This window comes from Prionailurus bengalensis, chromosome A1 (assembly GCF_016509475.1).
Source record: "Prionailurus bengalensis isolate Pbe53 chromosome A1, Fcat_Pben_1.1_paternal_pri, whole genome shotgun sequence".
NCBI lineage: Eukaryota > Metazoa > Chordata > Mammalia > Carnivora > Felidae > Prionailurus > Prionailurus bengalensis.
This window is the reverse complement of record NC_057343.1, coordinates 228,834,990-228,862,855: the sequence shown is the minus strand read 5'-3', so window position 1 is coordinate 228,862,855 and position 27,866 is coordinate 228,834,990. Positions and strand designations below refer to the sequence as shown.

General features: G+C 48.3%; 1 protein-coding gene across 2 annotated transcripts; it reads left to right on the top strand.

Moving 5' to 3' along the window:
• Positions 1 to 288: 288 nt before the first annotated feature.
• OTULIN (OTU deubiquitinase with linear linkage specificity) lies at positions 289 to 27,866 on the top strand. Of its 2 annotated transcripts, none has more exons than XM_043600970.1 (7): positions 289 to 571; positions 7,143 to 7,219; positions 12,456 to 12,550; positions 16,154 to 16,297; positions 20,915 to 21,040; positions 24,371 to 24,640; positions 27,132 to 27,866. In XM_043600970.1, exons 1-7 carry the CDS (start codon positions 396 to 398, stop codon positions 27,324 to 27,326), a joined length of 1,083 nt encoding a protein of 360 aa, XP_043456905.1. In that variant the 5' UTR covers positions 289 to 395; the 3' UTR covers positions 27,327 to 27,866. The 2 variants fall into 2 exon arrangements, with proteins under 2 accessions (XP_043456905.1, XP_043456913.1); XM_043600978.1 differs by lacking the exon at positions 289 to 571 and adding an exon at positions 713 to 987.

The window sequence follows — 27,866 nt, the reverse complement described above, 5'->3', positions numbered from 1 at the left end:
TTCCCCTCCTTTCCACGCCCCGGAAGGGCCGCAACATCCACGGCAAACCTGACGCGCGGGGAATCCCAGCTTGGACCAGCTGTGTGGAGCATGCGCAGTGTCCACCCCATGCAGGTCTTCCACTCGACCGCGGCTCAGCCCGCGCAGCCGCAAGCTCAGGCGCCGCGTCGAAGGGCTCCCCGCCCACCCAGTCCTAGCGGGCCACGCCCCCTCATCGCGGGTCAGAGGGCTCGGGGCCGGCGGCGGTGACGCGTGCGGAAGCATTCTGCGCAGCCTCGGAAGCCGGCGGGCGGTACAGCGGCGGCGGCGGCCACGGCCGGGCGCCCCGACGGGAGGGGCCCCGGATCGTTGGGAGGCGGCCGAACCCCGGTGTCGCCGCCGCCGGCGGCGGCCCGATGAATCGGGGCACCATGCCCCAGCCCGGGTCGTGGCCGGGCGCGAGCTGTGCTGAGAAGCCGGCGCGGGAGGAGGGGGCCGCGTCCCCGGGCCCCGCGAGAGCCGCGGCGCGGGAGGGCGGGAAGGCGGCGGCCGGCGGGCAGCCGCGGACCGCGGTGCGGTGCTCAGCCGAGCAGTGAGTCGCGGGGCGCAGCGGGGGCGGGCGGGGGCTCTGGGTCGGTTCCCTCGGGAACGCTGGGCGTGGGGTGGGCTGGGGAGTAGCCGGCTAAGAGCCCTTCGCAGCCTGTATTCAGGGTAAGGTCGTCGGCGACGGAGAGGAATTCGAAGACACTTGCATCCAGTGTCCGTACAGGTGGTTTCCCCGCAGGGTCCGGCTCACAGTCCTGGTCACCCAGTGCCCTCTGTTTTTACATCTGCGTTGCTCCAAAGTTAAAACAGAGCTCCGGGAACTTGGGAAACAAACCGGAAAAGCGTATTGTTATAACTAACTCCCAGTGAATCTTTCCTCCGACCTAGTTGGGGAAGGAAGTAAGGTTGCTTCTATCACGGCCAGAAGAAAACTGAACCATGCGACAAGTTTGTTCTTGGAAGGCAAGTTGCCGCTTGATGAACGCCCCACCTGTTGAATAGACTTTGGACCGAGTCTGACCCAATTCTCTTTTGCCCGTTAGTAGCTTAAGCTCTCCTCCTCCCCACCCCCACCCCCACCCCCGTTACTTTTAAGCACGAGAGATAGTGCTGGTTAGAGCAGTTTTTTAGCGAACTATAAAGAAGGCAGCTTAAGTTGGAAGAGTTTATAGTTCTAGCAAGGGTCTGGGGGGAAAGTGGAAGCGAAGTGTAAACTTGAAGGCTGCAACTTTTTCTCCACTTTCAGGTTCTAGGCACATATAAATGTCTTTGAATTTCAGAGTTGATGAAAGCACTCAGATAACTATTTTGACAGCTTAATTGGCTGGCAAGTTGAATTGTAAGTGTTCAAATTAGATTATTTTTGGCATTTCCTAAAAAGGGGTGTTTGGCAGGCCTGGTATACAGCTAGTGTATTATAATAACTTTCCTGTGCCTGGTTCTTTATCATGGGCGTTGACATTCTCATTTATTGAGCATCTAAACCCTCTGGGATGGTAGTATCCACACTTAATGTGTTCATGGCTATTGGGAAAGCTTTGCAATAGGCAGTCGCAAACTCCCCACCCCAGGAGCTATGCAGGTAACCTAAGCGAGTGAGGCTGGCCAGGTGTGGGCCATTGGTTCCTGGATAGCTGTGTCCATTGCTGTTGGGGTCAGAGTCCACTAGGTTCCATTCTCTGCTTGCTGGATTTTCTATATTTAAAGAATCCCAATACCCTGACTTTTTAATGGAATACCTTGATTTTGAAAATTGAAACTGCTCTACAGACCCACGTGTGAGCTGATGTGCTCTCTGGCTGCAGGTTTGCTCTCTGGGTTGGAGAACTACTGCAGACTCCGCAGAGGGTAAAGTAGGCTGGGGGAGGTGGGGGTGCCTTCTGCTTCTGCCCCTTCACAGCTCATGCTGGTTTCTAACTGCTCCTCCCTTGCTTTTGCCCTGGTGGTCTGAGCCGTGACTCCCTGGTTAGAGACCCTGCCCCCAGAAGCTGCACCTTAGCCTTGGCCCCAGCAATTCTCATGCCCCCGTGAGATGCAGGAACTTTGGAGCCAGAATCATGTTCCTAAAAGTATGCAAAATTATTTGGCAAGTTTCCTGAGTCAGAACCTGGGGAAATAGGTCATGGTGAGGAGCACTCTTTCCCAAAAGGTTTTGAGGCACACCTCTTACTGCTGTCAGAATTACAGACTTGGTCTGAAAGAAATCTGGAAAAAAACCAAAAACAAAAAAATAGCCTAGGTTTGTCATTTTACACGTTAGGAAACAGGTGCAGATTCCGGAGGTGCAGCTCGGCCAGGGAGACAGAAGAGGTTTGAGGGCCAGGTTCCCTGATGCCTCAGTGGGAACCTCACCCCCATCTCTTTCTGGCTTTCTCAGCAAAACCAGGCAGAGGAACATGATTTATAACGACCTCTCCTAGCTTGTTTGAGAGCTGTGGTTGTCATCCTCTGGGCAGGCCTTAAGGATGGCTCACAAGATGACTTAGGGTCTGACTTGAAGAAGTCTTAGATCAGACCAGATTTGGTTGACTTTTCTTGAAGCTTCCTCACTGTTCCTATGAGCAGGTTGGCCGTGCTTTATCCCCTGCTCACCCTACCCCTCCATTTCAAGACTTAGGCTGTATCTACTTCTTGCCCTTAGCTAAGGTAATCTTGAGGACCAAGATGGTCTTGGGACATGGTTGGTGGCCAGGCTAGACATGCTTAGGGAATTCAGAAGCAAGACTACTTCGAGGCCCTTCTTTGTCCGCCTGATGGTGGGACATGGTTTGAATTTAGGACTGTGTGTGGTGGAGAGTGTGTCTGTGAGCCCCTCTGAAATTGAAGGTGAAATTTTACGTGTATTTTCTGGGCTGAGCTTCTGATGAAAGCTGTGGATTTTCAAAAGGGCGTGAACAGCAAGTTGTTAAACCATTGTTCTTGGGTATTGCTGTGTGTTTTCCCACCTGCCTCCTTACCTCCTGCGGGGTATGTTTGATAGGGTAACAGCTACTCCCTCCTGCCCCTTCTCCCACCTGGATGTAAAGCTTGTTTCCAACCTCATTGTTGAGGATGTCTGGGTTGTCCCCAGATACCTCTGGAGTAGCATGAGCCAGTCATGGAAAGTCCACTCGCAGAAGGGAGGTGGAATTTTGGCTTGGGTGCCGGTACTTTCCTGCATTTGATGTGTTGTTCACCCATCTCTACAGCCGCTAAGTGGTGGAGAGAGGCTGGGTTGAGTGGTCTTTGCTTTTCCTGTGCCTTTGTGGGAAGGTACATTGCTGTCCCATGGTTGACACTGTCTTACCAACACTGCCTGGGCCATCGGCGTTCTAGGATAGGCCAAGTTAAGCATGAACGGCAGCGTTCAAGTCCAGAGAACCGAACAAAGTCATACTCAGTTTAGCCTTTTTAGGCAACAGAGGGGAACTTAATGCAAGTGTTCATAATGGTGAGTGGTTAACATGCTGTCTTAGCTTTGCATAGAAGTTAGAATTGACTTTTTTTCATATAACCCGTTTACTTGTATCAGAAATTGAAAAATTGGCTTTGCAGAAATGTCTTGCTTCACTGACCGATGTATTTTTAGTTTATAGCTTTTGTTCTTGGCAATAGTACAGTTTTGTCTGTTTGTAGTAAGCCTTTTTAAATTAAGTTTTCAAAAATTTATTGTTAACTCAGGTCTTTAAACAGAGCAAGAGAGATTATGATTTAGTATGCAAAGTCATGTAACTTAATCATGTATATTGCCTTAATATTAAGAATAAAATATTTCATCTCTAGCTTAGGAGAAAACGGGGGCTTGAAAATATATACTTTAAAATAACATGATGGTGCTAAACTAAGAATTTCTAGGAATTTTCTAAGTAGAACTTACTAGGATTTTGGTTTTGAAATTTAACTGAGTTGTGTAATTGAGCATGATTCAGGAATGCCACGGTCCCCCAAAAATCAAGTCACATTTAAGACTTTGTCTTAGTTTTTTAGCTATCGGTATATTTTCTAGAAGGAAGGCTTTTGTGGTGGTGATCATTTGAGTCGTTGGGCTTTGGTGGCCTCTTTAGTGCCAAATGGTAGACGCTCCCCATTCCTACTCCAACTCGACTCATAAACACAAAAAATTACCAAATTTCTGAAACTGACCAGCTTTGACAATTTTATCTTACAACGTAATATCCTTTTTCTTTTTGTTATTTCACTCTCCTCCCTTCTCATAACAAAAATTCAAGCTTCTAGCTATTTAAATATAATTAATATACAACAAAAACATAAATAATAAATAATACACTTATAAATAGTACGTATGTATTTATAATAAATTGGTAAATGCTTCATTGGTCATTATTTTCAGCTTAAAATACTGAGTGAACTAATTTCTTAAAATTTTTATTTTTCTTGCTGTCACATCTCTCTCTCTTTCCAGTTGATTGTCCTTATGTTGGGGGACTATTTCATTTTGGCTGTTAAATATCTTCTTCTCTGACCGTACTAATGGAACTTACTGCTTAAACTTAAAATTTATTCTCTCTCCAAGGAATTAAAGGCCATATTGCAATTTCCTTGGTGGCTTTGTGAAGTTAGCAAATGTCCTTGAATGCTTGTCCTTGGGGGCTAGGGACGTTAGCAAACATTTGTGCACAGGATCTGAGTGAAATCTGGTTGTGGCTAAAGTAATTTGAATGTGCTCTGGCCTCCCATTCGTCAGTTTCTGCTTTGCTGCTTTTGTGTATCTTGAATCACTGCTTTTTATTTCCAATAATCTTTCCTTCTACTCTGTCTTCCCTTTGCATTTTGTTCCCATGCTGACTTCTCCTTGTTCCTTTCCTATTGGCCTTGGTGCCAATTTGTACGTGTGGCTGTCCTGAGAGATGCTCCTTTAGGGAACTTCCTCTGGGCACTGGTGTCCTGATTGCACTTTGGTTATTTTGCAGGTTAAAAAGGAAGAGGACAAAGGTAGACCCAAATGTGCCTGCGGCGTAGCCACAGAATTCGCCCGAAGTACAGTTTTTTTTTAACAACCCATAGGTTGATAGTGTGTTAGAACTTAAGTCCTCGAAGAGGAACCATGTAGATCATGCGGATCTAGTCTACTCCTCTCGCTTTGAAGATGAGAAAACGGAGGCCAAGATTAGGGAAGTGGCTTGCCTGAAGACATGCTTCTGATGATGATCAAGAAAGTGGTTCACTTAAATGATTGTCTTACAGGATCAGGTTCTCTCCTGTTCGATAAAGCTAGCAAGGAGGCCAGAAGTTACCACAAAATTATTGAAAGAAGAACTAACATATTTAGTCACTTTTTATCTTAGGCGTTTGATGTCTGGTCCCCGCGAATCTGCTTTCTGTTTGCTTTTACCTCTGGCGTGGGCTCCCTGGGTGACACCGTACCTTTTACTTGGAATCTCACGGGGGTCAGAGCACATGGAAAGTACCTTTTCCTAATATGTCCCCTCAGCCCCACGGTGTTTTAAAAAATAGGCACGCACACACACCATCGCCTTTATTTAGAAAGAAAAAAAGGAACAGGAAATGACCATCGGGCAAACCGTTTATTAGTACTCTGCACCAGTGCCGTAGTATGGGAAGGAGAATAGCTAACTTTTTGAGCGCTCGTGTTTTATATGTGTCTTTTTACAACAGTCTTTTGAGGAGAGTACTGTCTGTTGTTCACAGGTAGTTAAATCTAGGTGCTGAGAGTTACAGCTAGTTTAGTTCCACGGTCCCACACCCAGGGCTGTAAGGTGCCAAGGAGCGGCTAAACCCTGACATGACTTCCGGGCCCCCACGCTAGCCACGGCGCTCTGCGGCGGGGCCGCCCGTGCTGCGTGTGTCCTGATGTGTTAAGCAGTGAGCCGTGCGAGCGGAGGGAGCGGATGGAGCCAGTCACAGGCGTAAAAGCAGAGGCTGGTGTTGACCCGGTGTTTGGACTGAAGCGTGGCTGTGCGGAGGAGAGGAATCGTGGCCTGCAGGCCAGAGCGGCGGGTTAGGCCCACGTGTAGACCTGCCTGCTTATTGGGAGCCATCGTAGGGTTTCAGTGACGTGGGAGAAGGCGGGTTTGTTAGATTCCCCACTTCGGTCTGCTTCTCTCAGTACCCCTTCCGTCTCTTGCTCCCGCTCACCTCTTCCTTCCTCTTTCCCCTGCCGTGCTGGGCCATGTGCTGGGAGCTGGGGTGCCGCGGTCACCGGGGATGGGAGTTTCTCGGGTCGGTCGCTTAATTCCTTATTTGTCATTAACCTTATTAACCCCTTCCTGTGATTCATTGGCACCTGGAGCCTCTGTCTGGCGTGAGGACTGGGGCTGTGCTGTCACGGGGAGGGACTGCAGGGAATTAGGGGTCTGATTTCACCCTACGTGTACACCAGCCAGTTTCCTTGTTTTCAGCTCTGGGCGTCTCCTGCACCCTGAGAAGTACTTGGCACCTCTGGTCCCTGAGCCTTAATGGGGTTCTGCGGGTTTACTGGTCGTACCATCCACCGGCATGGAGGCTGTCCTGTCCTCTTGTCACTTACTCTTGGTCCACCTTGGGACTGTGGGGGCTTTCACGTGTCTTGTGGTTTGAGCCAAGATAGAGCTGGTATTTCTGTTTCTCATCATTGTCGGGTTGTGGTTTATCTCGCGGGGCAAAGGAGACACCCTTTTTCAATCCTCGTCCAGCACCCGTGGGGTTTTCTTCCTTCTCTGGTACATAGTAGGTTCTCGTTCAGTCACTAGAGGAGACTGGAGACTCTTCAGGAACCTGTCGTGTAAGTCCCGAGTCAGTCAGATTGGCAGCAGTTCAAGTACGTGGGACAGTAGGGATACGCGCCACAGGACGTGGGTGGCAGCGTGAGCGTGGGGGTCAGGGAGCAGGAGGAGCCTTGGGAGGGCTTTTAGCGTTGAGGACGTGTAATAACTGATGTTTTCCTGTCCTTGTTTTTAAAGTAGTGTTTGTAAAATTTGCTTGTGACATAAGAAACTGTGGAGTGATAGCAACATGTGCAACCAGGATTTGAGAGCCATACTTTCTCAGTCATCATCACGTAACAGGAAAAAGTTAAACTTTTCGTGTCTTACAGATTTTTTAAGCAAGCGCATACTGTAATAAGAGGGAAAATGCCAGTGCAACAAATTTTTGAAATGTCTAATTTGGTGTGATTTCAGTGAGGAGGACATGTATCGTGACGCGGATGAAATAGAAAAGGAGAAAGAATTACTTATACATGAAAGAGGGTTATCAGGTATGTTTGGAATTGTTTTATTCATAGACTTCTTACTATTTATAGTAGAAAATGCAGTTAAATCGCTGTATCCGTTTCCATAAAATACTGAGACCTGCTTCCTAGGAAACATTCTTCTGCGTATGGCCTTAGCTGCGTCTCGTTATCCATTTTGCTGAGGTCTGTTTGGGGAGTACCGGTTCCTGAGGTTTTAAAAATTTCATGCCAATATTCTCCCTGCGTTCTCTACATTCGTATCATTTTCGCAGCGTGCGGATTTGCTTAATCTCGTGACGCCACCTCCCTCAGTTCATGATTTCCCTCATATTCTTAGAGGGAGAGTTTGGATTTGAAATGCACCTTTCCTTTCCAGCGGAAGGACTTCTTGAGAAGCTGGCTCCATGTGTCTTGGCTTGCAGGGGGCCACGTGGATGCCACTGGCTTGTGAGAAAGAACGATCACGGGATCAGTAGCCCGAATCCTCTGATTGTTTCATGACTTTTTGTCCGTGTTTCTGCTCACTTATGCCTGCTCTTCTCACCGCGCCCAGAACCCACGGGCCCGTTGCCGCTAGGGTGAGGCCTTACCCCCGGCCTCCTCCGCCGGGCGCATGGCCGGCAGGGCCTTCCCTGGCCGGTCCCCGCTGGGGCCGAGTGGGGGTGCTCCATTCGGGGGATGCTCCGTAAACGATCCACCAGCGCCACCGTCTCTCTCATGACCTGTGTCATGTGAGTGTGCTGCCGGTCGGTTTTGAGAACTAACTGCTGTGTACTTTATGGTTAACAAAAATAATTGTCATGTGCGTGATTAGGAACAAATGATACAAAGCGGGGTTTTTGATCATGTTCAAGGCTTCCTTGAGTTGTCCTCACAAGGAGTTGGTGGACCTCTTTACCGTGCTAGCCCTCGAAGACGTTCCCTGTAGGCGTCCAGTCAGGGGCGTTCCTTGGCCACACTGCTCCGTCCTCCGTGAAGTTTCCGCAGGTGCTCTGTTTCTGCTGCTGCCACTGCACACGATTCACTTTGGACGCAGAGGCCTTCCTGGTTAGTCGTATTCCTGGGGAGCAAGCGGTTCCTTCGTCATTGGGTGTCCCTGCTGCATTTGCGGGGCCCGCTGGCTTGCTTTGCGGCGATTCGACTCTGCCCGCCAGCGTCGCCCTCCACATGCTGCGGGTGTTTTAGCTTTTCAGTGAGCTGTGTCATTTCCAGCTTTAGTCCGAGGCCGGAGTGGATCCCTTTACACTCCTTCCTGCGTCTCAGTCCTTCTGGGTTTGTTGCCCTTCCTGAAAGAAGATCCTTGGGAAGTGCCTCTTGAAGGGTCTGTTGGCAGGATGCTCTGTTTGCTGGAAAACTTCTCTATTTCACTTTGTTGTTGAATAACTCCAGACGGGCAGGTGTTTTCTGTGACCTTTTTGAGGACTGTCCCGTTGTCTTGTCGTTTCTGGGGGAGTGGCAGTACGCGGTCACACCAACCCTTGGTAGATAATGTGTCGTGTTTTTCTGCAGTTTCTTTGTGATGTCTGTGAAGGGTGGACTTTTAAAAACGTACTGCTTGAGGTGTTCTTCCTTTTGAATCCCTAGATGCCTAGTTTGCATCAGTTTGGGAGAATTCTCAGCCATTATCTTCTTGAATATTGTCTTCTTCTCATTCTCTCTGCTCACTCCTTCCAGAACTCTGAGTAGGTGTGTGCTGGCCTCCTTCAGTCATCCAAGGCTCTTCATGACGTGCCCTTTTGTAGATTTTTTTCTTGTAGCCCCTGTTCCATCCTGTACTATTTCTTTGGATCTCTTTTCTTTCTTTTTTGGAAAAGTTCTGGGGGCGCCTGGCTGGCCCAGTCAGTAGAGCGTGCAACTGTTGATCTTGTGGATGTAAGTTCAAGCCCCACATTGGGTGTAGAGATTTAAAAATAAAATGTTTCTTTTTTAAAAAGTTCTGTCTTCCCTTCAGGTTTGCCTGGTCTCTTTTTGATAGTTTTTTGCCCTTTGCTCATATTTCTTACTCCTTTTATTTCTTTAAGCATTTAAAACGTAGTCTTCTGGATCTGAACAGTTCATTCCCTGAAAATCTTAGCAGGCCTAATTATGCCCTGTGCTAGTTTTGCTTGTTTCTTGTTTCTTCGAAGTTTGAATTGCAAGCTCAGATTTTGCATTTCTGTATAGGGCTCGTGCGCCCTGCCTCGAGTGTGAGAGAGTTTGGTCTTGTTCCCGCTAGGCACCCGGGGTGCCACCAGCCTTGGGCCACATTATGTTAATTTCTAAACTTGAATTTCCAGGGTCTTGGGGCTAATCTGAATTCCCGCCCTGTCCCTGTATGAGAGTCAGCCTGTGATTATGAATTCTCTGGGAGACTTCCTCTTTCCCAAGCCAGAGCCCGGACGAATGCAGAAAGTTTTCTTTTGCTCTCTCTTTATTAGTGAAAACACCTTTCATTAACAAAAGGGCCCAGGGGCTGGCAAACTATTGGCTCCCTGGCCAAATCTGATGTGCCACCTAGTTTGATAAAGTTTTATTGGAATTTCTTAGTCTACATATTGTCTGTGATGGCTTTCACACATGGTAAAGTTGAGTAATTGTGTCAGAAACCTTACGGCTCTCAGAGCCTACGTTATTTATTTTCTAGCCCATTACAGAAAAAGTGTGATTCTTGCCCTAGCCTGCCCTTTGACTGAGAGTCCCAGCTTTCTGAAGTTCAGTTTTAAGTGCCCATCTTTCCAGGTTCTGACTCCTTGTCTTTGTTACCGTGTGGGGGTTAGGACCAGACCTCTTGGTTATTTGAGCTCCTGGTTATCACCTAGTTTTCGGTTTCTCCTTTGGATTTTTTTTTTTTTTTTTTTGCCATTTGAAATGTTCTTTCTTGGGGCTCCTGGGTGGCTCATTTGGTTAAGCGTCTTAGACTTCGGCTTAGGTCACGATCACACGGTTTGGGAGTTCAAGCCCCACATCAGGCTCTGTGCTGTCAGCATGGAACCTGCTTTGGATCCTCCGTCCGTCTCTGCCTCTTCTCCGCTGGTGCGTGCTCTCTCTCAGAAATGAACAAACGTTTAAAAAACAATGTTCGTTCTTGGAAATAGTAACGGAGTCTGTAGTTTGCAGTTAAAGAAAGAAAGAAAGAAAGAAAGAAAGAAAGAAAGAAAGAAAGAAAGCTGCTTGATCAAGGTCAGGCACTGCCTGTCCTGTGCCTCTAGCTCCTGTCCTAGAGGAGGGCGTGCGGAGGTTGTTGGAGCCTTCCTCCCAAGAACAGCTGCAGGACGGGACTTAGAGTGTCATTTTGATGCTAGTAGCTGTGTGGGTCCTCCCTTTTCCAACCCTCATTACCTCCCGCAGGCCTCTTGTTCAGCACAGGGTTGTGGCCTGTGACTTGTCCTCTCGATCTCGTGAGGTCTCCTCCTCCTCCTCTTGGTTTTGGGCCGGTGACCAGGCCCACCCTGCCCAGGGCCCAGGGCTTTTGCTGGTGTGGGCAGGAATGAGGAACGCGGGCTGGGAGAGCAGGAAGGCTGGACTTTGTTCCCACGATGTCCTTCCTGAGCTGGATGTGTGCTGTCCGGACAGGCTCACAACACTGCCTGGTGGAAAATCGTGGCCCAGTCAGTGTCCTCAACTCTGGATGTTTGCAGTTCCTTGTGCGTTGTGGGGAGGTGAGTGAGAAGGCAGATACGAGGAACTCTTCCCTCCACTGCGTAGACGCTCAAAAAATGGTTTTTGAAGTTAAGCACCGATGGGTCTGCATTTGAGGATTGGCTGTGCAGCATCGAGAACTGTGGTGTCTGTGTGTTATGCTTCAAGGTGTGTTTACGTTTAAGCGGGTCCTGACTTAGGCCACAGAGAATTGTTTGTATGTTATCTGCAGAAAGGACTTTGTGTTCCTTACTCATGCCTCTACCCATCACACCCTGGATTGTGAATGCCTGTGGTCTTTTCTTCTTCCGTCTACAGACCCATTCAGGACAGAGTCCGGGTCTTAACGGCCTTCGTGACCCCGGTTTCCAGCTCAGTGCTTGGCACATGTTAGACATTCAGTAAATGTTTGTTGAATTGGGCTGAGTGTGTTTTTAATTTACTCCTTCCTCAGGAGTAAATACCTTGTAAGGTACTTCTGTGTTTGTATCCTAATTTCCTTGCTGACGTTTACTTCTTCAATAATTTAAAAAGGAGATCGAGATGTGCCTGAGAATTTCCTTCACTTTCTTCCTAAAACACACACACCCATGCGTGTGCATACACGTATACCACAAATCAAACCCATACCTTATATTTTAAATAAGGCAAATCTAAAAGCCATTTTTTATTATATAATTTGTCTGATTGCAAGTCGTATTTTTAACGTATCGTTCGAGTCAAATGAGGTCCGTGGTTCAGCTAACATTGAGAGCTCTGTTAGCTTCTGGCTTATTGTCAGCAGCTTTACAGCCTTTTGGGATCAGGCAGAGTATAAATAAATAAAGACAGATACAGTTTTTGTTAAAGTAGCTGTTATCTCTTTGTATAATGGATCTAAAAACTAATTAAAAACCAGTAGATGTATTTTTTCACGGCTGAGACGTGCACATTTAATTTGATTAGAACAGTAGTCTAGGACACCCTGTGGCAGTGCAATGCCAGGTGCTAAGATCACAGCTGAGACACAAAATAAGCCCTTGCCGTCGAGGAATTGTGCCTTATTGTGTCTGTGGGTGCGGGTATGTGTGGGGGTTTAGGGGAGGAATGCAGAAAAAGAAATACGTCAGGTGGTAATCAGTTCCAAGAAGAAGAACAAAACAGCGGAAGGGGAATAGAGTGAAGGTGTGCGGGGGGCGTTGGGACCTAGGGGTGTTAGGTGACATCTGAGCAGAGACCGGTAGGTAGGGAGTGATGGAGGCCCACAGGTGTGTCGGAGAAGTACAGGCGAGGCCGCAGGTGGGGTGGGAGCAGGGGCCAGAGACGCCACGGTGGGGCGGGGGTGGGACCTAAGGGCCTTGGTAGGAAGTAAGGACATCCATTCCACTCGGGGTTCTGGAGCTCTCAGAACCCGGGGGTGATGGCTGTTGTCTGACTCAAGTTTGAAGTGTCTGGCTGCTGTGTGGAGAGTGAGGTATGGTGACGAGGGAGGCCCACTGGAACACCTCCAGGTTATCCAGCAGTGAGGTGATGATGGGAGGTCGGGGGGATTCTGGGTCTTTTTGGAATGAAGTGAGAGAAGAAGTAACCTCTGAGTAAAGCCGTCTGTTGTTTTGATTGTGCTTTGTTTCATTACCCACCCCTGTTTTTGATTCTTCAACAGAAGCCAGATTAAGTGTAGCTCCTGAAATGGACATCATGGACTACTGCAAAAAAGAATGGAGGGGAAATACACAAAAAGCCACATGTATGAAAAAGGTACAGTGCCTACATGCACACAGTTCAGGCCTTTCAAATAGTCTGTCATAAGTAATTACGTAGTATGTCCTTTTATATTTTTAGACATAGTTACAACTGCTATTAGACGTTGTAAATATCGCCATTCTAATTTTAGAGATGAGGAAACGGACTCCAAAGGTAAGGGACTTGTTTTGAATCATAGTATTAATACAGAGTCAGTATCAGTTATTCAGTAACTTAGTTTCTTGGAAAAAACATATCTGTTAGATGTAGATTTGTGCTGCTCCGAGTAGGGTCAGTCCTTGGGTGTCCTCTTGGGGTCATTTGGTCATTCGGGGCCAGGTCCTTCTGGCTTGTTGTGGTAAAAGCCGTAGGGAGGGGCCAGCAGATGCCATGCCTCCTGCTGTCCCCACCTGGGTTTGGTTTCATGCCTTCCTGTCTGAGGGGCTTGGGCTCTCCTGCACTCCTTATGCAAAGAGATCTGGAACTGCTCCCTTTATTTAGGGTGTCCCTGGAGCTGCCCCTCCTTGTCCCTTTGCATAGATTGATACCCCCTAGGTAGTGTCTGAGGCTGTGAGACATTGGGGATGCCCATGACGTGGTCCTGCTGTGACTGGCTGGGTTATTGTTCAGTTGGACCCTTGGCCCGCCGCAGTGCGTACTGGCCGACCACAGCACCCTGTTGGTTCTCCCCTCAAATGGACCCTGAGTCCAATATTCCTTAGTGTGTTGAACGATGTGGAATTGCTACTCTGACCGTTTCTGAGCTAAAGCAGTTTCAACCTAAAACTTCCATCCCTTCTTATAACCTCTGGGTTTATCCTTTGGTCATTTTTCTCTTGGGATTATTTACATTATGACTTTGAATGTACTTTTGTACTACAGATATTGACCTGTCATATTTGATAGGAGTGTCTACTTTTGTTGTTGTTTAGATCTGTGTTATTTAGGGTTTAAAATTTAAAAATATTTGTATACATCTGTTCTTTTCTTTACATCTTATTTTTATTTATTTATTTTTTATTTTAGAGAGTGCGAGTGGGGGAGAGGGGCAGAGGGAGAGAGAGAGAGTCTTAATGAGGCTCCAGGCTCACTGTGGAGCCCGGCACTGTGCCCGATGCCATGACCTTGGGATCATGACCTGAGCCGAAACCAAGAGTCAGACATCCAACCGACTGAGCCACCCAGGCACCGCTGAGCTTGTTTGTATAGAAACGATTGTGCCTCTTCTACACGCACCTCAGCTGCTCATGCTTGCCCTGCAGTGGGCTGACCTTACTCAGAATGTAGCTGCTACTTTTAAAGCTCTGAGAGCCAAATTTAGCTCTGCTCCCTCCGAGTCTGAACTGTAGACTCCTCACGTCTCAGGCACTTGGTGGAGAGCTCACTCATGAAATATCTGGGACCATGAACATTTAAATTTGTGAGGCCATCTGCCGAATACGTGTATTGTCCGCTTGGAGGTTTTCCAGATAGCCCCATATCAAACTAGACAACCAGGAGGCTGGATACCTAACATATGTCTTCTCATCTTCCCCAGAAATGCTTTCCTTGACTTGCAATTTTATTTCATGACCTCAGACTCTTTAAAGGATCTGTTCTAACAGTTGGCACCTCTGGGTCTGTAATTGAACGTATCTATTAAGGGTATCCACATATTCCATATTTTGCAACTCATGCTAAAATCGTTTCTTTGTGATTTTAGTTCTAGAGAAAGATTTGACCATGTAGTTGGACTCTTTCAGTGACCAAATAACCAAAGGCACATCAGTTAGAAAAGTGTCACTCTGGGACCCGTGGCAGTAATTAGAGCATCTCAGGGGCCTGGTAACAGTTGGGTGTCTCGGTTCTTTTTTTTTGCCCTTGTTTATCTTACGGTTTTTTTTTGTTTTGGGTATTCTTTTGGAAGTAAGTGTGCATAAATCCAAATTTAGTTTTAGAAGTTTGAGTCACCTCTGAAATGGCACGAGTAATTGGTGCATTTGGAAAGATGCAGTTACCGCTGAGTCAGCCGTCGCGAGTATTCCCGGGATAGCTGGGAGTCCACCGAAGGGAAGAGGTGCTCGGTGGGCCCTTACTGTGTTGCAGTGATTGGACCACTAAATGAAAACGCAACTCTCAAAATTTTATTGTTGGAAAGAAATCATTTCACACCCACTTAGAACATCATCCTGTGACTTGCCCCTTGAAAACTAATAACGAGGGTCCCATACTTGGGCACAGTCTGCATGGTGTCCACCCCACGTTAAGGGCGATGCTCCTTTTGTGTACGTGCAGGGGAGGAAGCAGAGCTTCAGGTGACAACAGTCAAGGACGAGTGAGATGGGCAGCAGGGCCCACAGGACAAGGCCAGAGAAGTGCAGGAGGCAGCAAAGTGGATCCTGACACTCGAGCCTCAGGAGCAGCTTGGCCCGGTGCCTGTGGACCATTTTATGGGGGCTGCTTTTGGAGTAGGCTTTAAAATGGTCCGTTTGGACGGCTGTGTTTGAGTGACTGAACACGTATGTCACTCATCATTTTCATTTCCTCGTTTCACTTCCAGACTGAATAAGAATGACACTTGAATCCACTTTTTAAAGAGTCTAATGGAATTATCCAGATATCTTCTAGCATGTGGACTTTTTTTTTTTTTTTTTAAATTTTTTTTCAACGTTTATTTATTTTTGGGACAGAGAGAGACAGAGCATGAACGGGGGAGGGGCAGAGAGAGAGGGAGACACAGAATCGGAAACAGGCTCCAGGCTCTGAGCCACCAGCCCAGAGCCTGACGCGGGGCTCGAACTCACGGACCGCGAGATCGTGACCTGGCTGAAGTCGGACGCTTAACCGACTGCGCCACCCAGGCGCCCCAACATGTGGACTTTTTTTAAGTATACCATGGAAGCTTGGGATTATTATTATTATTTTTTATTTTATTTTTTTTGAGAGAGAGAGCACGCATGTGTGCGAGGGGGACAGAGGGAGAGTGAGAGAGAGAATCTTAAGCAGGCGCCACGCCCAGCACAGAGCCTGACACGGGGCTCGGTCTCATAACGCAAGATCATGACCCGAGCCGAAAGTGAGTCGGACACTTAACTGACAGAGCCACCCAGGCGCCCCAAGGGGTTTTTTTACTTTTTTAAAATATGGAGGTGGAAACTTAGTACGTTTCTCTCTGTATTTCTCTATAGGAAATATATCTCTCTATAGGAAATATAGGAATATATCTCTATATTTCCTATCTCTTCTTTAGAGCTAGGGTCCCTTTCAACACAGCTTAAACCCCTCAGAAGTTGGTTATCAATAAGTAAGTGTCAACAACAGTTGTGTAGAAAAGGGACGTCTGACTCCAGCTCTAGGGGCTGGAAGTGTTTTCATAATATCTGGTATATTATTTATATGTTCTCGTGTGTTGGATCTGTTACATATGCTGATGTTTTGTACAGTACTAGCATCTGTCAATTTCTTCGGATTAATAAAAACCGGAACGGGAAAAGTTCGAGGAGGCCTCCGCCAGCCTGTTCTCGTTCTTCCAGCGATGGGGCAGGGGTGGGGGGCACGTTTTTTCCCACAGGAATAAAACTTTCCCTACCCTCCGAAGTCAATAATGCCCACTTTGAATTCTTTGATGCTTCCACCCAGGGCTACGAGGAGGTGTCGCAGAAGTTCACCTCTATACGGCGAGTCCGTGGAGACAATTACTGTGCGCTGAGGGCCACGCTGTTCCAGGCGATGAGCCAGCCGGCGGCGCTGCCGTCCTGGCTGCAGGACCCGGAGCTCACGCTGGTACGCTGCTGCTGCAGGTTTGAGTCCGCAATGTTTCCATCGTTTTCGTGAGAAAGAGCTCGCGCCTCGGCCTGGGCTCCTTGCCGGTGCTGTCCGCGGCGTGACGTCGGCGTGTGGGTTTCTCCGTTCTCGTGTGGCCAGGATGACTTTGCATGCTAGAAGGACCAAGAACCGTTGCTGTTTCCCAGGAGAGAAGAGCCATCACGTTTATTTGAACAATTCAAGTAAAGAACGAAGGATTAATTGAGAATTGAGAGTGAATTAAGAGAGCTGGTGTTTATAGTTTGTAAAAACTGCGTACGGGCAGTTCGACTCGACGTTGGTGTCGGTAGGAGGCGGGCTGTATGTGGCACCATCTGAGAACCCGCTGGGGTTTTAGAAGGCAGGTTTCTGTGGTTCTAGCTTCAGTGCGAGAAATCAGCACCTTCTGCGGCGTTAAGAGGATCGGTGCCGCAGGTGGCCGTCGAGAGGCTTCCTGGGAGGCGAGGGTCGGGGGATGCGTCCCGTGCCTGGCCGTCTTTGGTTTAAATCTGCAGCGTGGTAGTGACACCCCAGAATGTCGTGTCATCGTGGCTTGTGCCTACAACACACAGCAGATGGAGTCACGTGATAGGTTGGATGATAGAAGGACCCAAAAAGAGTGTGGTGGGCAGGAATGATTGGGCAGAACTGGTCATGAGGCATTAGTTGGAAGAAAATCAGAAGTCCCGTGCTTAAACGACAACAGCAGCGGCAACAGACCACTAAACAAAACCCAAGAGGGCTTGCTGTGGGAGATCTGCCTTAACGGCAGCTTGGGAAGGACGTGAGGATGAATCGATCGCAAGTTCGGTGGGAACACCCCCCCCCCTACCCCCCCCCCCCCCGCCCCATGATGTGTGGCCGGCAGTGAGAATGAAGCCGTGTCCTCAAGGAACACTGCCGAACCACAGTCCTGTCTGGGACCGGGCTGGTCAGACCCCGTGTCGAGGGCGGTACAGCTCTGGGCCTGTGTCCCCAGTACCGATGCGAGTGTGACCGAGCTGACTGCTCCCGTTCGGGAACTGTTGAGGCAGCTGGGGTATTTGCCTGGAATGAAGACGACTTAGAGGAAGCCGGGTGGCAGCCGAGCTAGAGATTAGGTGCGCGCGGGGTCACCTGGCCTCAAAGGGCACAACCCGCGGAGGCCGTTCCATTCCGGCTCTCATTCCGGCCCCTCCACCGGTCTTCCCTCGGAAAGTCCGCTCTGGCGGGAGCCTCTTTGTGGGAGCGAGGGGTGGCGCCCCGTGCCTGGAAGAAGGTGGGGTGTGACCAGGTGTGGCCTGGCCTGGTGGCCAGGGGCGGGGGGCGTTGGGTGCCTGGGCCACCTCTCCTCGGAGGGGGGTTTGTCTGTCTCCACACACTGCTTGTATAACGGTGATAAGTCACCTGTTGACTGTAAAATCCGAATGTGCGAGCACGCTTGCTTAAGAGAAGCAGATCGCGTGATATTTAAGAAGTCTGTTGCTGCAGAACAAGATAGTCTTACAGGAGTGTTGGTACGAAAGTCGTTTCTCATGCATCTTCCTGATACGTCAGGATGACATGTATCCTGTCATTCGAAGCGAAACCCCGCTTGCCGTTACAGCCTGGTCTGAAGTTCTTGTGTGAGAGATGGCGTGGGCTTGCGGTTGTGGACACGTGAGCAGAGCCGGTGACGAGTCTGTGTCCGTTTACCCTGCTCCTTGGTCTTTCTGACGCGCCCCGACCGCCTCTGACCGCCACCCTGTGTCCAGCGACAGTCACGTGTCCTGGTTTGTTCATGGCACCACCGCCTGTGGTTACCGTGTGTCCGTGGGGCTTTTAGGAGTGTGACAGCACTGACCACTTCTGGGGACGCGGGTGAGCCGCTCTCAGCAGGCAGGTTCAAGGGACTCTCATGTCACATACGCGGCCTCTCCTGAACCGCACCGGCTCTCCCTTAACGCGCCCCTTCAGCTTCTGGGATCAGAGAGGTCCTGGGACACCTAAGTTTGTATGAGTCTGTGGACTGAGAACTGATGCCGGCCTCTGGGCCGTAGGCCGGGCACTGCGGAGCATCTCTTGACCTCATCCAGAATCCGGGCGAGCCCAGAGAAGCCATATGTTGTCACCAAGGGACATGCACCCTTCAGCTGGCTGTATCTGCCTGTTTGCAGATTGAGATCTGTTCTCTGTAGCATTTTGCCCTTTTCCCTCTTTCCTAGAACATACTCGTTTCAGAACGTAAAAGGGAGAGAGGAGAGCTGGACTGAGAGACCCTCCTCCCCTTAGTCCAAGCCCTTGCACTCTCCCCTGGCCTTGCTTTGGTCTCAGCCTGGGGTGTGAGCTTTGCCCTCACTGCCTCTCTCTGCCTACCCTGCTTGGGGCCCCTGTCTCCAGATCCCAGTCTCCGTATTTGACTACAGCTGGACCACCTGACCCTGACCCCAGTGTCAGAGGTGGCTCGGTCTGGCTGCTCTTAAACTTGGGGCGTGTCTCGGTCCCCGAGAGGGGGTTGTCCTTCAGGGCACGTTCGCTGAGTTTTAGAATGTTTCTGAACGGGTGGGACCTGTGACAGTGTTTGTACATCGGAGCTCTCTTCATGCGTTCGTTTTGGGGGTGCATCGTTGTTAACCTACAGTCCTTTTGATCATGGCAATGGTGCCAAGGACTGTGGACACTTGCTAGAGAGCGGGCTGTTGTGGAGTCACAAGCGGGACTCCTTCTCAGCGGGTCACCGACTTTATTCTGAAATGCGTCCAACCCTGGTTTCTTGTTTCAGTCTTGTTTTTTGCTTGAGTCTCCCTCATTCTAGCAGAAGTGCAGCGTCTGTGTACGTGGTAGAAAAGAATGGCTACTTCCCTGTTTTCCGTGACTCTGGAAAGTGTTTAGAGGTAGATCCATTTTTTCTTCTGAATAAATCGTTCCAGCTGCATTATTCTTTCCTCGTTGTTTCTTTTTCACACCTTGTCTCTCGGGCTTTCTCCAGGATCTCCACGTCTCCCAGAGGCATGCGCCCCTGAGCAAGGGCATTTCCTAGCAACAGTTCACCCGTGCGTGGAAGGAATGAGGAAATGGACTTTTATGTCAGGGGTTCCCTGTGTGTAGTTAGAACGTTGGGGACTTTCAGGTAATTCACTTGTGTGTGGTGCCTGCTTTTTAGGTACGTGCACAGCATCCTGTGCCGCTCAGATGGTCTTCTGGGCTTCTCTGTACCCCTTTTCCCAGTGTAGCGGGTATTTCCTGCTCTTTGCACTTCCTTGTGCCCAGTTGTGATTTCAACTTGTTGCCACTTGAGGGCATTTTAGGTTCTGGTGACAGATCTGAAAGCGGAACTGAAGCTTCGCAGCAAAACGGCGCACACGTTGCCCAAATGCTGGGCAGCGTGGGTGGGTGCGGAGCTGGGCTGCTTGGTGGGGTGGTCACAGGAAATGGGGAGAACACAGCCCCTCCCCGCTTAGTGAGTGAGTGTGGATCGTGGTCCCTGGGGTAACTTTACCTAAAGAGGAATTTCCCTGTGTGGTTTTGTTTTCTGCAGAAAGGAAACCACCTTTGGTTTACATGATTGCTGTAGATTGAGAGGGTAAAATTGGAATCGCCCTTTGGGAAAGGGTCTTCAGAGTCTTAGATGCCTGGGGAACTGAGCCTGTGGCCTCATTTAAACCTGTGTTCGGGACTGTTAAACAGGCTCTCTTGTTCCACGTAGGATGTCATAGGAATTAATTCTCCTTTAACGATCCTTTGACGTGGAGGTGAACTGTCGTTTCCTTTCTGGGTTTTATAGCAGGGAAGCGACATGCCTGTGCCCAGCCTAATTAGGAATGTTCTTCTGACACACCCAAGACTGTTGGGAGTGTCGGGGTTCCCATGCCGTCATCGACCGGGTTGTGTCCCAGCTTGCCTCTCAGACTCCAGCTTCTGTTGATTAGGGGAAAACAAAATAAAACACCCTCCAGGAAAAAAAAAAAAAAAGGAACCAGGCAAAGTAGTAGGTCAGCTGTCGCTTCTTTAATGAGCTGGGCCACCGCGGCTGTTAGCTCTGCTTCTTATTCTCCATGGTGTTCTTTATCTTACGATATTGATCAGGCTTAGGTTAAACTAGATACACATTGTTTTTTTGAATATCAAAACTTTGGGGATATATGGCAATACTGGAAGTTAGGCTTTATATTTCTAATCAGGAAAGAATCAGGTTTTTACTTTATCCTGGACCATCTTGCATGCCTGAAGCGCCTTCCTAAGTTGGGCATTAGGGACGGCAGGAGGCTGCCATTGAGCCCAGTAGCTGCCTGTGTGGTTTGTGAAGACACGATGTGGACCCTGCCTTCATGTGCCCTCACGAAGTGCTGTGGAATGTTCTGGCTGTGGTTGGAGCTGAGCAAGCTGAATGGTGCCTTTGTATCTCAACCAGAAGCACCATTTGACTCCAGCAGCCTCCTGGAGTTGGGGGAGGGGGGTGGTGCTTTCCGAGTTTCACAATTCCAGATTTAGGTCCCTCCATCCCAAACCCAGACAAATGTGCAGGAATGAATTCTGGAAACAAAGGTAGGTTTTATAGGCTTTGTGGTTTCTGCAGGATCCTGTGATGGATTTCTTGGTTCTAACACCTCTTTATCTCTCTGTTTCTTGATAATCCAGTTACCGGAAAAACTCATAAGCAAATACAATTGGATCAAGCAGTGGAAACTTGGACTGAAATTTGAGGGGAAGAGCGAGGACCTGGTTGATAAAATTAAGGAGTCCCTCACACTGCTAAGGAAGAAGGTTTGGAACCTGTAGTTTTTTTCTTTTTCTCTGATAAGTGCAAAACTCTCGCTCCTGACTGCCCCAGCAGACCAATTCTCGGTCCTCGCTTAGTGGATTGCCAGATGCCCGTGGCAGGTTTTTAGGCAACATAATTTAAACGAACACAAACTCTTCCTGTGAAGTCTTTGGTAAGATGGGGAAATAACACCGATTATTATGTTTAGTGAAATGTTTAACTTTCTTCAAAGGAAACCTTAAACAAGTGTAGTCTTTGTTCTAAGTCATATTGACAAGCTTCAGGGATAGTCTGTATTTAGTCTGTATTTCTTACAGTATTATCAGTGATATAAGTGCATCTTTATTAAATTCTTCCCAATTTCATATTTTAAGATTCTGCCCATATTTATTAGACTTGTTTTCATTCCTGAATGATTGTCCGGTGAGTAAATTCAGTAACTTGTCTTTTGAAAACTGTCCTGAGGGTTTCTCTGAAACATAATTACAGGGAGAACTTGGTTGGCTGATTCCCAGTGATTTGGTTAAGAAAATACTCCCGTTCTGGAGTATTCCATGGGGTTTGGATGTCCTTGCACACTGGCCCACGCTGTCCACTAGGCTGCTTGCTTGAGGCTTTCTTCACCAGGAACCCTGGCTTGAGGGCCTGCTGATGGCTCCAGGCTTTGTAGATGGGAGGGAGACTGGTTAAGGGGGTGGCAGATGTCTTTTTTTCTCTTTCTCTCTCTCTTCCTTCCTCCCTCCCTTTAAAAGTTTATTTACTTTGAGAGAGAGAGAGCGAGCGAGCTCATGCAAGCAGGGGAGGGGCAGAGAGAGAGGGGAGGGAGAATCCCAAGTAGGCTCTGACCTGTCAGCCCCGAAATCAAGAGTTGGATGCTCAGTGGACTGAACTACTCAGGCTCCGGTTTCCAGTGGCCTTTAGCTCCTCCACCAGATGTTGATCTGTTTCCCCCAGTATAGTCTGCCGTCCGGCTAGACTTTGAGCTCCACGAGAGACTGTCCTGCTCGTTCCTTTTCACCCAGTGTCGAGTACCAAGCCTGACACATAGTAGGCATTTGGTAAATATATTGTGTAGTAAATGAGCTGAGGGCTTGACCTCCTGGAGCTTAGTTTTTATTAACAGACACGAGTGTTTAATGGAAAGTTCACTGTCAAAGGAAGTCTAGAGATAAAGAAATGGTGACAAGAGAAGGAAATAGGGATTCTGTTCTCTTTGCCTCTTAGAGTGGAGCTTGGGGTTTATAGAGCACAGCCTTTTTGGGGCAGGGAGACGTGTGCTTGCCCAGGATCTGGGTTAGGGGGAGGTCGAGAGCAGGTTTCTGGCTGTGTGAGTGAATGGGAAGGCTCTTCGGCTTGCCCACTTGTGACAATTTCCTTTTCGTCTCTTTTAAGGTCTTGTGAAATTGCAATTTTTGCTTTATCAATTGTGTCTGCTATAATTAGATCCTCATTTTTGGGAATGTTGAAGTGATTCCAGTTCACAGTGACATTAAAATTGTTCATTAATAATCTAAGCCAACATAACTGGTACCTCTCATGTGCCAGGCTGTCTGTGAAACACGGTTATTTAATTAGGTTATTAAATAGGTTATTTAATTCTCATAACTACCGAAATGTAGTTGCTGTGTTATTCCTGTTTTAAAGATGTCTGTTAATGCCACCAGCTGCTTGGTGGGAAGGCCTTCATTCCATCCTGACTCTCTGACTCTAGAGCCATGCTCTTGACTGCCAGCTTGGTTGCTTCTGGAAAATATGAGATGTTCCAGCTTTCAGCCACATATTGAAGAGAATCCTGTGGTACAGTCATTACCATTAAAATTTACTGTTGAATTTAGAATTTTAATGGTTTTTGAGAGGGGCAGTAGTTACCGGTTACTCATAAGGACTAGTTTCTGGGGCACCTGGGTGGCTCAGTCAGTTAAGTGTCCGACTCTCGAGTTCAGCTCAGGTCATGATCTAACTGTTCGTGGGTTCGATCCTTGCATTGGGCTCTGCATTGAAGGTGCAGAGCCTGCTTGGGATTCTGTCTCCCTCTCTCTCTGCCCCTCCTGTGCGCACGCGCTCGCTCTCTCTCTCTCTCTCTCTCTCTCTGTCTCTCAAATAAATAAACATTAAAAAAAAAAGGACTAGTTTCACATCAGTATCTCCTCTCATTTGCTTGAACTTAAAAGCGCATATATTTATTGAGTTTTCTCGCTCACTTAAGAGTTTGCCACTGTTAGCTGAATACCTAGTACTCTGCTTTATTCTTAATCAGGAGTCAGTAAACATTTCCTGAGTGGATATATGCATTTGAAACTCCCAGGTATATTTTTAAGAAGTTAGAGGGAAGACCGTAGTAAATTAACAATCAAAAGACCTCATAGTCTTCCTGGCCCAGCTTCATTTTTGCAGCTCGACTTGCTGTTTCTGGGTGGTCAGTGCTCCTGGAAACCCCTTAAGGGGAGAAGTAATTTTAGCTACCCTTCACAGCTTCACATACCAGCCTCACATGCACCTTATTAGCTCCTCCAGACTATTTCTTTTTTTTTTTTTTCAATTAAAAATTTTAAAAAAATATTTATTCTTGAGAGAGAGAGAGAGCGAGAGTGTGCAAGCTGGGAAGGGCAGAGGGAGAGGGAGACACGGCGTCTGAAGCAGGTGTCAGGCTCCAAGCGGTCAGCACAGAGCCTGGTGCGGGGCTCAAACTCACAAACTGTGAGATCACGACCACCTGAGCTGCAGTTGGACGCTTAGCCGACTGAGCCACTGAAGTCGGACGCTTAACTGACAGAGCCACCCAGGCGCCTCCCTCCAGAAGTATCTCTGATTGGTTCAATTTCTTTCTTTCTTTTGTTTTTTTTAATGCTTATTTATTTTTGAGAGAGAGAGCGCGCACGAGCAGGGGACGGGCAGAGAGAGAGGGAGACACAGAATCTGAAGCAGGCTCCAGGCTCCGAGCTGTCAGCACAGAGCCTGATGCAGGGCTTGAACCCACAAACTGAGATCATGACCTGAGCTGAAGTCAGGCACTTAACTGACGAAGCCATGCAGGTGCCCCTTGACTAGTTCAATTCCATTGTCTAGGATCTTAGGGGAGTTGAAAGTTCCATTCCATGGCCTTAGGCCTTCTTAGTGCCTTGTACTTTTGTTTCAAATTAATGGGGGAAAAGCTGAATAAGGAATTTGTGTGGTCTAAAGAGTACCATGGTTTGAGCTAAAAACTTGAATGTTGTGAATGTTGGTGCATGATCCGTGGTTGCCTACTTGGAAAATAATTTTGTGCACGTAGTATGGAAGTACACCAGGGTTTCTTAGAACAGACGTGTAATTGTTATGCACCTTTCTTGCAGTGGGCAGGCTTGGCAGAACTGAGAACTGCTGAAGCGAGGCAGATAGCTTGCGATGAACTGTTCACAAATGAGGAAGAGGAATATAGCCTCTATGAAGCTGTAAAATTTCTAATGCTAAATAGAGCCATTGAACTATACGATGACAAAGAGAAGGGAAAGGAAGTACCATTTTTCTCTGTGCTTCTGTTTGCTCGGGACACATCGAATGATCCTGGACAGCTGCTAAGGAACCACCTAAACCAGGTGGGACACACTGGTGGCCTTGAACAGGTGAGTTGTGCCTTCGGGAGTGTATTAGTCCAAAGCAGCAGCTTTCATCATCACACGGTATTTCAGAGCCTCTGTCGGTCAAGGGCTCCAGAGCAGCTTAGTTGCGTGATTCTGTCCCGGGGTCTCGGGAGGTTGCAGTCATCCGAGGGCCTGACTGGGCTAGGGGATCCACTTCCCACGTGGCGCACTCCCCCGGCTGTTGGCAGGAGGCCTCATTGGTAGCTTAGGAGGGTTTAGTTCCTCGACACATGGGCCCTTCTGTAGGGCCACTTGAGTGTCCTTGTGACATGATGGCTGGCTTCTCTGAGAAAGTGAAGTGATCCAAGAAGAGAGCAAGGAGGAAGCCACAAATGTGTTTTGTGATCTCATCTTGGAAGTTAAACGCTATGGTCTACACCGTATTCTATTTGTTAAAAACAAGTCACTAAATCCATCCCACACTCAAGGGGAGAGCATTAGTTCCACCCACCTTTTCAAGTGAGGAGTACAAGGGTACAAAAGAACTGTGGGTCTGTTTTGTAACCACCACGTTGATTTCATCCGGGGCTGGCTTCTGCAGGAGGCCGGACGGGATTAGTACCCTCGCGTCTGGTAGGCTACCAATACATGAAGCAAAGGGTCTTATTATTTAATCTTGGCAGCTGTAGCTGTATTAGGTAGCATCCTCTAAAAATAGAAATGGAGTCACCTTAGCCAGTAGAGACTAGCCTGCTCTTGGATCTTTTACAGAGATGCTAAGTTTGGAGTTCTACACGGAGACGCAGTGCAGTACTGTCCCCTGACTCACCACACCTTGCACTATGTTTAGTGCCCTCATTACATTATCCTGAAAAGCTTAAGTCCTTTCTGGTGGAACAGCCAGCCATTAAAGCAGCATTTAAGGCTATCCATCCAAAGGGCTCCCTTTGTGCTTACGAGACCCACTTGCCCACTTGCGCTTACCTTTTCCTGGTGTGTAAGAAAGAGCAAAGGCTGAAGGTCACTGCTGGGTCAGGCAGAATTGACTTACAAAAAGAACTGCTTACAAAAAGTATCTGCACTCGCAGTGTGGGCTGCTTACGTCTCCTGAACCGTAGCGCTTGCCTTCAGTAAAAAGTCTGGTGCAGCTGGTTTGCAAATTAGACCGAAGTTCGTTCTTTCTGAGTCCTCACAAAGTCTACTGTCATATGGCGAGTCCATTTTTAAAATATAACAGCTTTATCGAGACATAATTTACGTACATAAAGTTTACCCTTTTGAAGTGCATAACTCAGTGGTTTTTAGTATTTTTATAGAGTTTTGCAGCCGTCATTGTAGTCTAATTTCAGGCCATTTTATCACTCCAAAAAGAAACCCTGTAATGACTGGTGCTAATTCCCCCTCCCCTCCAGCCCTAGGCAGCCACTAGTCTACTTCCTGTTGCTATAGATTTGCCTATTCTGGACATTTCCTATAAATGGAATCATACGTGTTTTTTTGTGACTTGCCTCTGTCACTTAGCATAACGTTTTCAAGATTCATCCATATTGTAGCGTGTATCACTAACAGTATTCCATTGTATGGCTGTATCACATTCATTCTTCAGTTGATGGACATTTGGGGTCTTTGTACTTTTTAGCTATTTTGAATGATCCTGTTATGAATGTTTATATGCAGGTTTTTTGTGTGGACACATATTTTCATTTCTCTTGGGTATGTACCTAAGATGTACTTCTTTTTTTTTTTTTTTTTTAAGTTTATTTTAGAGAGATTGAGACAGAGCGTGAGCAGGGGGAGGGCCAGAGAGAGGGAGACACAGAATCCGAAGCAGGCTCCAGGCTCTGAGCTGTCAGCACAGAGCCCAATATGGGGCTCAAACCACGAACCTGTGAGAACATGACCCGAGCCAAAGTCGGACGCCTAACCGACTGAGCCACCCACGCGCCCCCCCCCCACCTTTTTTTTAGTTGAGGTTCATATAAAATTAACCCCATTCTAAAGTATATAACTCAGTGGCTCTTGGTACATTTAAGCATTGTATGACCACTACCTGTGTCGAGTTCCAAAACATGTTCATCACTCCACAAGAAAACCTGGTGCCTGTTAAGTGGTCGTGCCTCGTTCTTACCTGTTTGATCCTAACTGTTCTGGGGGGCGTGAAGTGGGAGCTCAGTGTGGCCTCGGTCTGCGGTCCCCTGATGACTTTTCAGGTGCTCATTGCCCATTTGCATATCTTCTTCGGATTAATGTCTGTTCTTTTCACATCCTTTGCCCAATTTTTAAACCGGTCGCTTGCTTTTTTAATTGTTGAATTATAAAAGTTCGTCATACATTCTGGATACGAGTCCCTGATTTACCGCACGGTGAGTCCATTTTTGATGATCTGCTGTTTGTAATGACTGTGGGGGAAAGGCCGGGGGCCGGGCCCAGGGTGGGGAAGGAGGGTTGCTGCCCGCAGCCTGGGAGGGAGCAGGTGGGACTGTGTCTTTCAGCACAGCTTCCCCCCCGCAGACCCGTTGGCTCTTTTCCCCAGGTGGAAATGTTCCTTCTTGCCTATGCCGTGCGCCACACCATCCGGGTGTACCGGCTCTCCAAGTACAGCACCGAAGAATTCATCACGGTCTACCCCACCGACCCACCCACGGACTGGCCGGTGGTGACCCTGATCGCCGAGGACGACCGGCACTACAACATCCCCGTCAGAGTGTGCGAGGAGACGAGTCTGTGAGGGACGCGTACCCGGACGGCCCGGCCACACGGCCGAGGTGCCCTGGCAGCTCCCTGCCGCGGCCCGCGGGCTTCCAGGTCTCTTCGGGTGACCCACGGGGACTGTCGGGCCGGGCGAGCCAAGCTGGACTGGGCTGTTCTGAGGACGGCTTTTGGTCGTTAGAACTAACCAGGGGTTTTCCCTCATCTTTGATGCGATATGTTTCCTCGGGGGCCTTCAGAGCACTTCTTTTGGAAGGTACAAACTACATCTTCTCCATAAAACAAACCTTTTGTATCAGAGGAGACGCCTCTCGGAGAGGAGTGTGTTCTTCATATCTCAGAAGCAGACTCTCTAATGTAAACTTGGTCTCAGTTTTTTCTCAAGATAGTCATTTTTTGTTTTGGGGGTGATGGGTCTCCGGAGTGCCCGTCCTATGCAATTCGGCTTACGTGGCCTAACTCTGAGGCGGAGCCTGTTAGGGGCATAGTCATAACGTCCTCTGATAGTCTTCCTGAGCACTGGTTCGGGCTTACATGTTCATTAAAGCTATCCTAAGCA